Source organism: Chiloscyllium plagiosum, chromosome 19 (genome assembly GCF_004010195.1).
Source record: "Chiloscyllium plagiosum isolate BGI_BamShark_2017 chromosome 19, ASM401019v2, whole genome shotgun sequence".
Classification (NCBI taxonomy): domain Eukaryota; kingdom Metazoa; phylum Chordata; class Chondrichthyes; order Orectolobiformes; family Hemiscylliidae; genus Chiloscyllium; species Chiloscyllium plagiosum.
The window spans coordinates 61,850,890-61,863,401 of NC_057728.1; the positions used below are offsets into that span (position 1 = coordinate 61,850,890).

At 43.0% G+C, this 12,512-nt stretch overlaps 1 protein-coding gene and 1 long non-coding RNA gene across 5 annotated transcripts in view; one reads left to right on the forward strand and one right to left on the reverse strand.

The window, feature by feature from the left end:
• Positions 1-12,512, forward strand: part of LOC122559321 — a 108,441-nt gene that overhangs the window by 63,678 nt on the left and 32,251 nt on the right. The window lies entirely within an intron of this gene.
• The window catches only part of ano6 (anoctamin 6), a 140,607-nt gene that overhangs the window by 7,269 nt on the left and 120,826 nt on the right, over positions 1-12,512 (reverse strand). For all 4 annotated transcript variants that reach the window (XM_043708688.1, XM_043708689.1, XM_043708690.1 and 1 more), the window contains 3 exons: positions 12,198-12,322; positions 9,059-9,264; positions 2,326-2,537 (listed from right to left, as the gene is read on the reverse strand). In XM_043708688.1, the coding sequence (XP_043564623.1) occupies positions 2,326-2,537; positions 9,059-9,264; positions 12,198-12,322 (543 nt within the window). The remainder of the gene's footprint in view (positions 1-2,325; positions 2,538-9,058; positions 9,265-12,197; positions 12,323-12,512) is intronic.

Sequence of the window (12,512 nt, forward strand, 5' to 3'; positions counted from 1 at the left end):
AATTAGCAACGCCACCCCCCTCCTTTTTTACCACCCTCCCTAATCTTACTGAAACATCTGTAACCAGGAACCTCCAACAACCATTCCTGTCCCTCTTCTATCCACGTTTCTGTGATGGCCACAACATCGTAGTCCCAGGTACCAATCCACACCTTAAGTTCACCCACCTTATTTCTGATACTCCTTGCATTGAAGTAAACACACTTGAACCCATCTCTGTGTCCGCAAGTACTCCCTGTCAGTGATACCTTCTCCACAGCCTCCTTACATTCTTGGACATCCTGACAAACAGCTAGCCTACTTGCTGGACTACAAGTCCGGATCCCATCACCCTGCCAAATTAATTTAAACCCCCCCCGAACTTGCTAACTTTTATGCAATGCACCAACCAATGAAGCCAACATGCCTTATGCCTTCTTTACCACCTTATGCACTTGTGTTGCTACTTTCAGGATCTCGCACCACAAGATCCATCTATATATTCATGCTCCTATGGATCCTGCCCAAATCTGTAAACTTTCCTCATACATTTGGACCTCCCAAAATGCATCACCTCAGACTTATCTGGATTAAACTCCATGTGCCATTTCTCCACCCAATTTTCCAGGTGATCTATATCCTGCTGCATCCTTTGATAATGTTCCTCACTATCCACAATTTCATTAATGGTTTGTGTCAAAACTTGGAGGTACTTCTGCATGAAACATAGAAAGTTAGCAGGTAAGCAGGAAGTGTCATGGAATGTTATTTCAAGGGGGTTGGTGTATAGAGGAGGGAAGTCTTACTGTAATTGTACTAGGCGCTGATGAGACCACATCTGGAATACTGTGCACAGTTTTGGTCCCCTTATTGAAGGAAATATATTATTTCATTAGAAGCTGTTCAAGGAAGGTTCATTAGATGATCGTAGAAACTGAGGGATTGTCTTTATGAGCAAAGATTAAACGTGTTGAGACTCTACTCATTGCAATTTAGAAGAACGAGAGGTGATCTCATTGAAACATATTAGATTCTTTCGGGTAAATGCTAAGCAGATGTCTCCCCTCATGGGAGAGTCTAGGACCAGAGGGCATAGTCTCAGAATAAAGGGGAGCCCATTTAAGAATGAGATGAGGAGGAATTTCTTCTATCAGGGGGTGGAGTGTCTTTGGAACTCCTTGCTACAGAAAGCTGGTGGAGCAGAGTCCTTGTGTACATTTAAAGCTGCGATGGATAGATTCTTGATCATCTGGAGAATCAAGAACTCTGGGGCAAGGGCAAGAAAGTGAACATGAGGAAGCCAAAGAGTGGTGAGCCTGTGGAATTATTACCACAGGAAATAGTTGATGCCAAAACATTGAATGCAGTCAAGAAGCAGCTAGGTGTCGCAGTTGGGCCGAAGGGGATCAAAGGTTATAGGGAGAAAGCAGGATTAGGCTATTGAGTTGGACAATCAGCCAGGATCGACATGAATTGTGCAACAGGCTCAAAGGACTGAATGGCCTCCTCCTGCTCTTATCTTCTATGTTTCTATGAACGTAAAGAAACCTATTAAATAGACCAAGCCTGAGGGGCTGAATATCTTGCACCTGTTTCTATTTTTCTTTATGGTCTTATAAATGCAAGTGATTGTAGTCTTGGAAAGTGCTGTCTGAGGAGCCCTGGAGAATTTATGTAGTGCATCTTGTCGACAGAACCCTGCTGCTACTCTGCATTGATGATGGAGGGAGTGAGTGATTGTGGATGGAACGCCAATCATGTGGGCTGCTTTGTCCTGGATTGGGTCAAGCCTCTTGAGTGTTGCTGGAGCTGCTTTCATTGGGCAAGTGAACTTGTGCCTTGTAGGTGATGGGCAGGCATTCAGGAGTCTAGAGGTGTGTCACACACATAGAATTCCCAGTTTCTGATCTGCTTTTGTAGCTTCTGCATTTGGATGGCTAGCCCACTTCAGTTTCTGATCATTGGTAATCTAAAAGATCTTCTTCACCATAAAGACTGAAGCCTTTGGGGTTATTGAGACTTCAATGGCCAGAATTCCATTAACAGTAATAGGTCATGCCCCATATTCCATTATAGAATTATGATGGCTTATTATTAACTGTCTTGGAGCGATACAGTTAAAAATTTAAAGCAGAAACTCAATCTGCCTGTTTCCATATTTAACTGGAGGGCAAGCAAAGGACAAGTGGTTATCCATTTATGCAAATGATTTGCCATGCAAAAACAGCCAGTTCTGAAGGTTGAGAGAAACATTGGGCTGACTCAGAGATGCAGCATTCTAGCACTTTCTAGGCCACTACCCCCTCCTCCCCACCAACCCCCACCCAAAAATGACACAGCACCAACCTGCAGGTGGTAGCATTTTCACGGTCAAACCAGGGCGGTGTATTCTTGGGCTTGCTGAGACTTGTGAAGTCAGCAATACTGAAAACAGAGAGAGTCGTATTGATGTAACCTTGCATGGTCGAGCTGTTGTGTGCTCCAAAGGGTTGCACAGACAGTGCCCAATAGTACACAAGCCTGGGAATCATATCTGATGTAAATGCAATGATCAGTGCCTATAAACAAGAGAAATGAAAAAGTTCAAGGGGTAATGTTAAAGCTCAACAAAGAAAGCAAAAAAGCATAGAAAATATAATTAGCTAGTCTATTTCTCATAACAATTTAAGTTACTTATATTAAATACATAACAGTAAGTGTCCGAGTAATTCACAAATCCGAAGTCTAATCACCAGATCCATGACATAGCATAGGGTTTCCCCAAACTGTGGGCTGTGATCTAAGATTTTGGGGTCACCAGCACCACAGGAACAAAGTTAGGATATCCTAGGGCAGACTGACAAATTTATGTTACAATCTGACTAAGAATTATTATCAAAAACAGAAGTTGCTGGAAAAGCTCAGCAGGTCTGACAGCATCTGTGGAGAGAAATGTGAGTTAATAATCCATTTTGAGTGAAACCTTGCACAGAATAGAAACAAGAATTATTAATTTTCTTTCCCCCTCAAGAGTTGACAGGCTGTGAGATTAAATGTACTTACTCAGGGACTAAAACCATAAAATTCCAAGCATTTGCTACCAAACAGTTCTATTTCAGGGAGTTTCATGGACGGTTTCTCTCCTGCAAGTCACTGTGTGGAGTTCTCTGCTACTCACTCCTTATGTATTTACCTGGCCCCAGCTTGTGCTATTGTGTACTCACCAAAAGTACTCACTACCGCTCGGACCAAGTGCCATATTTAAAGTCTGGCTGTGCACCAGGCTGAAGTCTGCCCGCCACAAATAGCCCTTCACAATAGGTAGAATAGGAGGGTAACAAAAAAGAAACATTTCTGAAGGCACATAGGAACATGGGTGACACTTCATTGGAAATAGAATATCACAGTCATAAACGTTCTGCCTCTTTACATCACCCGTTTGAGCGACTGTCATTGCAACTGCATTGCATCATCATTGCCTCATCATTCAATGAGGGAGAAAGCCTTCGAACAGTTGATGACATTACCTTTTATTGAACAACAGAAAAACTGAAGGAAAAACGAAAAGTTGTATTTACGTCTGGGAATACACAGGGTCTGCTTGCTTTTTGAACAACTTTACAAAAGTCACCAAGATCATTCTATGATCTTCAAGTCATCAGTCATTGTAAAGTTGTTGTTCAAAAAACAAGCAGACTCTGTGTATTCCCAAGAGTAAATACAACTTTTCATTTTCCCTTCAGTTTTTCTGTTGTTCAATAAAAGTTACAATATTGGAAGTGGACGTCAATTCCATCCTTGTCCAGCTTGTTGCGCTGCTCCATCGTTCTAAAGGTGATAAAACAAAGAGCTGCAGGCGCTGGAAATCTCAAGCAGAAATTGCTGGACAAACTCAGCAGGTCTGGCTGTATCTGTGGAGAGAGAGATAGAGACGGAGTTAATGTTTAAGTCCAGGAGAAGGGTCTCATGACTGCCTGACCTGTTGAGTTTCTCCAGCAATTTGTTTTTGTTTCCAAAGGTGATGTTTGTCCTGCTCAACGTTCTCATCTTCCTCCTCAAAAGACTGCTGTTGCTTACCCAGCTTTTCAATGCCCCATTATATTCTCTCTTTGCTCCAGTTCTGCACAACATAGAGGGATTACACAGCACACTCTGTCAGAGTGTACTGCAAGGACCCCGAAACTAATCCAAGCATTGAACCCTCAACTTCAGGCAACCTATTGTCTGCTCATGAAGAATGGGCTGCATTGTGTCCATGGCGAAAGTGAGGACTGCAGATGCTGAAGATTAGAGTCAAGAGTCCGGTGCTGGAAAAGCATAGCAGGTCAGGCAGCATATGAGGAGCAGGAGAAACAACATTTCGGGCAAAAGCCCTTCATCAGGAATATAGCGGAGGAAAAGGTGGGGAATGGTGCTGGTGTAACTGCAGAAGATGGGCTGTTCCACGTACCCGATGAAGAGTCAGCTGGGGCCCATGCGGGTGCCCATGGCTATCCCTTTTGTCTGGAGGAAGTGGGAGGATTCAAAGGAGAAATGATTAAGGGTGAGGACCAGTTCAGCCAAACGAATGATAGTGTCAGTGGAAAGGTACTGGTGGGGATGTCGGGAGAGGAAGAAATAGAGGGCTTAAAGGACCATCGTCATGGCAGATGGAGGTGTAGAGGGATTGGATATCCATGCTGAAGATGAGGCATTTGGGGGCCAGGTAAATAAAAGTCTTGGAGGAGGTGGAGGGCATGGGTGGTGTCCCAAACTTGTAAGGGGAATTCCTGGACTGGGGCGATAGGGCAGTATGAAGGTATGTTGAAATGAGTTCGGTGGAGCAGGACCAGGCTGAGACGATGGGTCGGCTGGGGTAGTCAGACTTGTGGAGATCTTGGGTAGGAAGTAAAATCGGGCAGTGTGGGGTTAATGGACTATGAGGTTAGAAGCTTTGAGTGGGAAATCCCCTGAGGTGATGAGGTTATGTACAGTCTGGGAGATGATGGTTTGGTGATGGGAGGTGAGGTTGTGGTCGAGAGGCCAGCAGGAGGAAGTGTCTTCGAGTTGGCGCCTGGCTTCAGTGGTATACAGGTCAGTGCGCCAAACTACCACTGCGCACCCAACACTCTTGTCTACGGGTTTGATGGTGAGGTTGATGTTGGAGTGGAGGGCTGTGTATTGCGAGGGTGAGAGGTTGGAGTGGGGAAGAGGGGTGGTCAGGTTGAGACAGTCAATGACACGGTGGCAGTTGGAAATAAAGAGATCGAGGGTGGGTAACAGACCAGCACGGGGTGTACAGATGGATAGGGCGTGTTTGACGTGGGAGAAGGGGTCCTCGGAAAGTGGGCAGGAGTCATGGTGGAACAGTAAGCACGGAGGAGGAAGAAAAGGTGTTCGATGTCACAAAGTGCGTTGAATTTGTTGATCCGGGAGTGGAGGGAGATGAAGATAAGGCCTTTGTTGAGGACTGATCATTTGTTCTCAGTGAGGGGGAGGTCTTGGGGGATGGTGAAAACTCAGCAGGGCTGGGAGCTGGGAGTGGGGGTGGAGACTGTAACTAGAGTGGGCGTGGTAGTAGAGGGACTGGGATGACGTCATTTACGGAAGTGATGCTCACCAGGGGCATCGGGGCGGGGGCGCGGAAGTGGTGATTGTGGGATCCACAGTGGGCATGTCATAGGCGATACTATCGGCGGTGTTAAGGTGAGTGTTTTTTGATGTCCGACATGGTGTAGAAAAAGCGTTCGTTAAGTGTGTGAATTCTTCTGAGGATGTAAAACAGCAGAAATCCTTTGCAGTTCTGAGAGAGTGTGGCCCTCAGCTGAGGCAGGGCTGATTAGGTGGCGGCACATGGCTGTGAGTGTGGATCGGAGGATCCGGAAGGAAAACCGTTTGTGGAGGTTTCGAATTTGGAGTATGTACTGGTTGTCCTGTTCAGGTCCAAATTTTGCTGATGTGAATGTAGTCCGGAATCCATGTGGGATCAGTCGGTTCTGTAGTCAGGTTCTGAGGAAGGATATGTGGCTGTGGTAGTGAGTCTGCTTCAGGACATGGCTGAAGCACTTTAGGGCAAAGGAGATGACCTGGGGGGTGCAGTGGCAGAGGAGATGACCTGGGGGGTGCAGTGAGAGAGAGACTCACTGAGATCCTTGTAGAGAGAGGAGGAGAACTTCTTCATGGTAGGCATCCTTGGAAGAGGCTTCTCAGTGAGGTTAAAATCAACTCGGAGAAAGTGAGGACTGCAGGTGCTGGAGATCAGAGCCAAGATTAGAGTCGTGCTGAAAAGCACAGGAATTCATCAGGAATCAGGACTCAAAAGGGCTTTTTCCCAAAACATTGATTCTCCTGCTCCTCAGATGCTGCCTGACCTGCTTTGTATCTATGCTCAGCCTTAGTAAGAGGCTTGATTCATTGAGTTATCAGCCAGGGGATGCCCTTATTTCCCAGTAACTATCCTTGTAAGGCATCTGACCTTTGAAATGAGGCAGGGACCTGAGCGTTCTCAAGAATATACACAGCTGGCACCTTCCAAGCTATTTCTATCAGATTCCTGTAATCATGGATGATTGTACATTTACTGAATGGAAGCATTTTCTATTGACACATTACGATATATTACTCTCAACTTGGTATATGTACAGTCTGTAGTGTCCTGCATCTGGGGGGGAGTCCAGTTATGGTGGCAAGCTCCACTGACCAGGTTGCTGCACTGACCTCATCATGAGGAAACAAAGTGAAGTGGTTCATTGGTACATCTGTGCCTGGAGGATTGAGAGGTCTTGCGAAGGTCCCCACTGGATTCTCAAGAAGCAGCCAGCCGCACGAAAACTTAGCAGAGCTGTCACTTTGACAGCCATTGGCATAGGATTGCCATCAACCTCATTAAATCACAGGTCAAGTTCCAGCAGATGAAACAGTTCAGTGTATGGACATCCTTACTCTGTGGCAGCAATGCATCTCGTTCAAATGGTATTGAGGATGATACATTCTGGGCCTCCTGTACCACCTCCATATCCTAAGGGGACCTTCAGGCTCAATGTCTTCATGCAGAGGCTGTTTGCCAGGCACCACAAGTTGCTGCAGGTCCTGGAGTTCCTGGTGATACGTGTTATCTTTCTATTTCTCTGTGCCTTTATTGCACTGCGGCCATCGCAACAATGTTCTCAGCCATGGTTGAACCGATTTGTCATCGTTCCAATGAACGTATGTGGTGAATATCAAGAAACTGACTAGGTCCTTTGTAATATGAGCACTCACCAACACCTCTCAGTTATGAAGAAGTGTCACACTAAACTCAAAACATTAAGTCTGTTTCTCTCACCACGGTTGCTGCCAGGCCTGCTGGGTTTCTCTAGCATTCTGAGTCAGTATCAGATATTCAGTATCCACAGTGTTTTACCTTTATTGGGGAAGATTTTCTGCTTGGTTGTGTTGGCTTTTTAAAAAAGATTTCAGCTGAAATTAAAGTAATCTGCGCAAATGCTCATGGAAACTCAAACACAAATTATGGTCAGTGTAAACTCAATATCCATAGTATTTAGATGGCAGCTCTACCCACAGAATTAGCCATTTCCTGGGAAGAACTAACCACCACTGGGAATTTCTGCCAATTACTGTCATTTGCTGGTTCTTCTGTGTGCAAGAAAATTAAAAGGAACATTTTAAAAGCTCTTGAATCCAAACACACCATTTACTTTACCACTTATGCAACTGATGTACATTTCTGTACTTTTGCTTAAAAGGTCATTTACTGTAATTTAAAATCAGGTTATTCAGAGGTAATAAACTGATACTGATTAAAATGTGTGTTTGGAATAAATCAATTTTCAGTTCTAATCAAAGTCCCATAAGTTACCACCTTTAAATACAATTCAAGTTAAAATAATTTTAAATTATATTTAGAATGCTGGCCAATTGTACTGGATCTCTGCAGATTTTGCGTTTGTCAATATTAAATAACTGAGCAGATATGTGAGAGAAAAACATATTTCTAAAAACAGGGGCAATTTGACCACAATAATGCACAGATCTGTAGCTTTGTCTACAGTAGGAAAACAGCCCTAATATAGTGGGTGGCACGGTGGTTAGCACTGCTGCCTCACAGCGCCAGAGACCTGGGTTCAATTCCTGCCTTAGGCGACTGACTGTGTGGAGTTTGCACATTGTCTGCGTGGGTTTCCTCCAGGTGCTCTAGTTTCCTCCCACAGTCCAAAGATGTGCAGGTCAGGTGAATTGGCCATGCTAAATTCCCCATAGTGTTCGGTAAGGGGTAAATGTAGGGGTATGGGTGGATTGCGCTTCGGCGGGTCGGTGTGGACTTGTTGGGCCGAAGGACCTGTTTCCACACTAAGTAATCTAATCTAATTAGTTCTTGGTGTCTATTGTTTATAATATTTTTGCAGGAAAACTATACACTAATCATGTACAATACTGCCAATCAAAAACAAAGATCCATTTTAATCAATGAACGGTTTTCTGGTGCTCATCAATTTCCATGGCTCACCAGCTTTAATGGATGCAGAAACAACAGCTCAGGTCAGGAGCTTTGTGACTTCTCGTGAAAAATTAGACAATGCTTCAATAATGTGCCAATAGTTATCAGTACAGATTGGAATAGATGCACAACTAGATTGCATTTCACCTAGTTACCAAAGCTGGGGTGTTACTGGTGGTTAGGTGTTAAGTAGAGACTGACAGGACTGAAAGGTGGAGGATCAGGCTGAACAGACTCAACCGGACAAAGGATGGAATTAGGCTGCATTAGGCATCAGCCAAGGAGGTGAAAAAGTACAAAAATACTTCCAATAATAACAACCAGCATGTCACCTCCTCTGACTCTTCCACTGGTTTTATACGCCACTCATTGATTGTGCTTTGTATCTGGCAAACTGACAGAAATAATTGGTAAACCTGACACTGTGGCAAATAAACCCTAGCATGCCATTTGGTGCACAATATACATTTTCATTCAGTTGCTTTAAAAAGAAATTCTATTTAGAACTCCTCGTGCAATTTTGCAGTTATACACAGCATACGACAGATGATTGGGAATGAGTAAACAAGATAAACCAGACTGAAATACATCATTGCTGTTGTTAATCTCAAAGGCTGCACTTACATTTGTCACAGCTGCAAAAACAGCCACTCCGTGCAGGATTGGCAACCAGGCTCCAATATCTTGCGCTTTGGCTGCCAGAATCCGTCGAAACTGTGTGGTCATTTTCCAACCATCTACTCGTATTTCGATGATGTTATTAATCAGTGCCAGCAGAGGCGCCAGAGGGAATGATGCCACAAAGATGGTAGCAAAACCAAACTGTATAACTGTGAAATGAACAGGAAAAGGTAAAGTGAAATCTTTGTGCATTACATTGTCTGTGCATTATCAGGGTCACAGCTCCATCTGGTTTACAGCTGCTGTCATGGGTCTCAAACAAATATTCTAACAACTCAGATTTTGGCTAACACGTTCACGTCACATCACTTACCCTTGCTAAGCTTAGAATGATCCAGAGAGAAACATATGACAAGAGATTGTATGGAATGAGCTGCCAGAGAAGGTGGTGCAAGCTGGCACCATTACAACATTTAAAAGGCATTTGGATGGGTATATGAACAGGAAGGGGTTAGAAGGAGATGGGCCAAGTGCTGGCAAAAGGGACTAGATTAATTTAGGATATCTGGTCGGCATGGGCGAGTTGGACCAAAGGGTCTGTTTCTGTACTGTACATCTCTATGACTCTATGATTTAAGTACTAAAGGGGTGTACTGATAGAAATAGGCTAGCAGTGGAAATTTAATATGGCCAGCACACAGCCTGTCCACCCCAATCTGTTTAAAGCTGCTGCAAAATATATTTGTCCTTATGGAGAAGTTTCCAAATGAAACCTGTGCAATTTGACTTCACAAATAAGACAGTTCAACAGACTGCCACGTAATTCACTAATCTATCACATTAGTATCAACTCTGTGTTTCAAACAAATGTTTCTGTGAAGTAACACTGCAACTACATGAAGCATCTATCCAAGTGAAATTAGCAAGCCCACAATGATTATCAGGTTGGTGTCTGCATACTATTTAAACATATCATGAACGTCTCAAGTTCACTTAAGTAATACTAATAGCTGTAACATGCCTCTCTACATTCATGAGATGCAATATTGAGGCAAAAGTGATGCATATCTGATTTTATATTAATGCCACTAAAACACCTCCCTGTTATCTTCATGGGAATGAAGTAGTAAAAGTAGTATCTATAACATTTTTTCAAAATTAGTCAGATGTTACTAACAGGATAATTATGATGCTTCACAACTTTCAGAAACAATTCTTCTACAATGAGCAAAGATTGTAGCATCCAGTAAGAAGGTATTTTTCCATGTTATTAGATCTCAATAATCTGAGGGTTGCTGGTGAGACCAGAAATTTAATTTAAAATGAAACAAAAACCAAAATGTCCAGAAACAGCTTACTTGTCGGTTAAAAAAAGGCATTCTGCAGTTATGTATTTATTAATATTTTCCTTATTTAGCAATTTAAATAGGTATATTTATTTAAAAATAAGCAAAACTATACAGTGTAATTTTAATTTTATTACGAAATCCAAATATTTTGGGTAACAGCACAGTAATTTCACTGGCAAAAACAGAAGTTGCTGGAAAAGGTCATCAGCTCAGGCACCATCTGTGGTGAGAGATCAGAGTTAACGTTTTGGGTCCAGCGACCCTTCATCAGTCCCTTCCTCCTTGAGTTCTGAGGGAGGGTCACTCAATCCAAAACATTAAGTTTGATTTCTCTCCACAGATGCTGCCAGAACTGCTGAGCTTTTCCAGAATTTTCTTATTTTTGTCTTTGGATTTCCAGCATCTGCAGTTCCTTCAGTTTTTACTTAGTAATTTCAATTCAAAAATTATAAATTACTTTCATATGGAAAACATCTGAATATATTTACTCGCTCCATCACTCTGCCTTAATGGATAACCAGTGGTTACACAACTGTTTATGAAACAGTTCTACAAATTATTATTTTTAAATCAACATTTTTATCAGTTAGTGGAAACATGGAACTCCAATTGTTGGTTGAACAAGTGAAATGTGGCCAAAGTGGGAAAGGGAAGCAAGTTTCTTCTTCTCATGTGCATTCTTGATCATATGTCATTCATTTTGTTTATAATACGATAAAATATCGGTGAGATTGTCTACGTGAATGGTTCCCTGCACGTGCCACATGTGCAAAAATTGTCCATATCAGGATCATGCCATTTTGTCCACTGAAACAAAGCATTATGGACTTGAGGTGTGTAGTCATCAGGATATGCATCAGGAGCACTGAATCAGAAAATTTCCTTACATGTGTAAGACTGTGCGTGCACTAAACTGGAGGTTTCAATCACAGAATGAACACAAGGACACTGACCTTTCTAAATAACTGTCAATATATAAAAAGGAATCAATCCAAATTTTCCTGGTGGTTTGACTATCTTACCTTATAATAGGGCACTAGGGACAATAGATAATTTATTGTGAACCAAACTGCTATCCTTTGGATGATCTAATTCCTAGGTAGAGATGCTGACATGACAAAGTGTTTGGAGAAAGTGAGGACTGCAGATGCTGGAGATTAGAGCTTAAAGTGTGTTGCTGGAAAAGCGCAGCAGGTCAGGCAGCATCAAAGAAACAGGAGAATCGACGTTTCGGGCATAAGCCCTTCTTCAGGAATTAGGAGGGTGTGCCAAGCAGGCTAAGATAAAAAGTAGGGAGGAGGGACTTGGGGGAGGGGCATTGGGAATACGATAGGAGGAAGGAGGTTAAGGTGAGGGTGATAGGCCGGAGAGGGGGTGGGGGCGGAGAAGTCGAGAAGAAGATTGCAGGTCAAGAAGGGGGTGCTGAGACTGAGGGTTGGGACTGAGAAAAGGTGGGGAGAGCGGAAATGAGAAAGCTGGAGAAATCTGCATTCATCCCTTGTGGTTGGAGGATTCCTAAGTGCTTGTTAAATCTAGTCTCCTATAAGATATGCAGGGTCTCTGATCTCAGGACTCACACAGTAGCAGGGATTAACAAATCTGCCATAAATAAATGGAAGCGGTGTACAGCATGACAGAATAGTTTTAATTAATAGTGTTTTCATTACATGGGAAAAATCATATGACAGTCGATGTTACTCATACTCCTCATCAGAGGTGAAACAGCTTTATTAGTAAGAGACGAATTCAACAGCAGAAGCATTTCAATACATGTTGCACTCATAAGAACATACCCATTTCCAGGTATTCATAAAATAAGCCCAACTTTGAGATGGATTGCAGCCGATAGTCTTGTTCCCATCGGGGGAGTTTCTCTTCTGATTTTGCACGACACCGACCAATAAGGTTCTTTAACCACCTGTACAACAAGAACAACCGACATTTGATAAATTATGGCAAGATTTCGTATCCCGGTGAATGAAAAGCAAGAGCAAGCAGCCTTAACATAATGAGCAATTAGCCCATGCCCAAAAATCTACTGGAATTCTTCAAGCAGTTAGCTAAGTTGATCAATTAGGATAAGATGGGACTATCTCTTGTTTGGAATT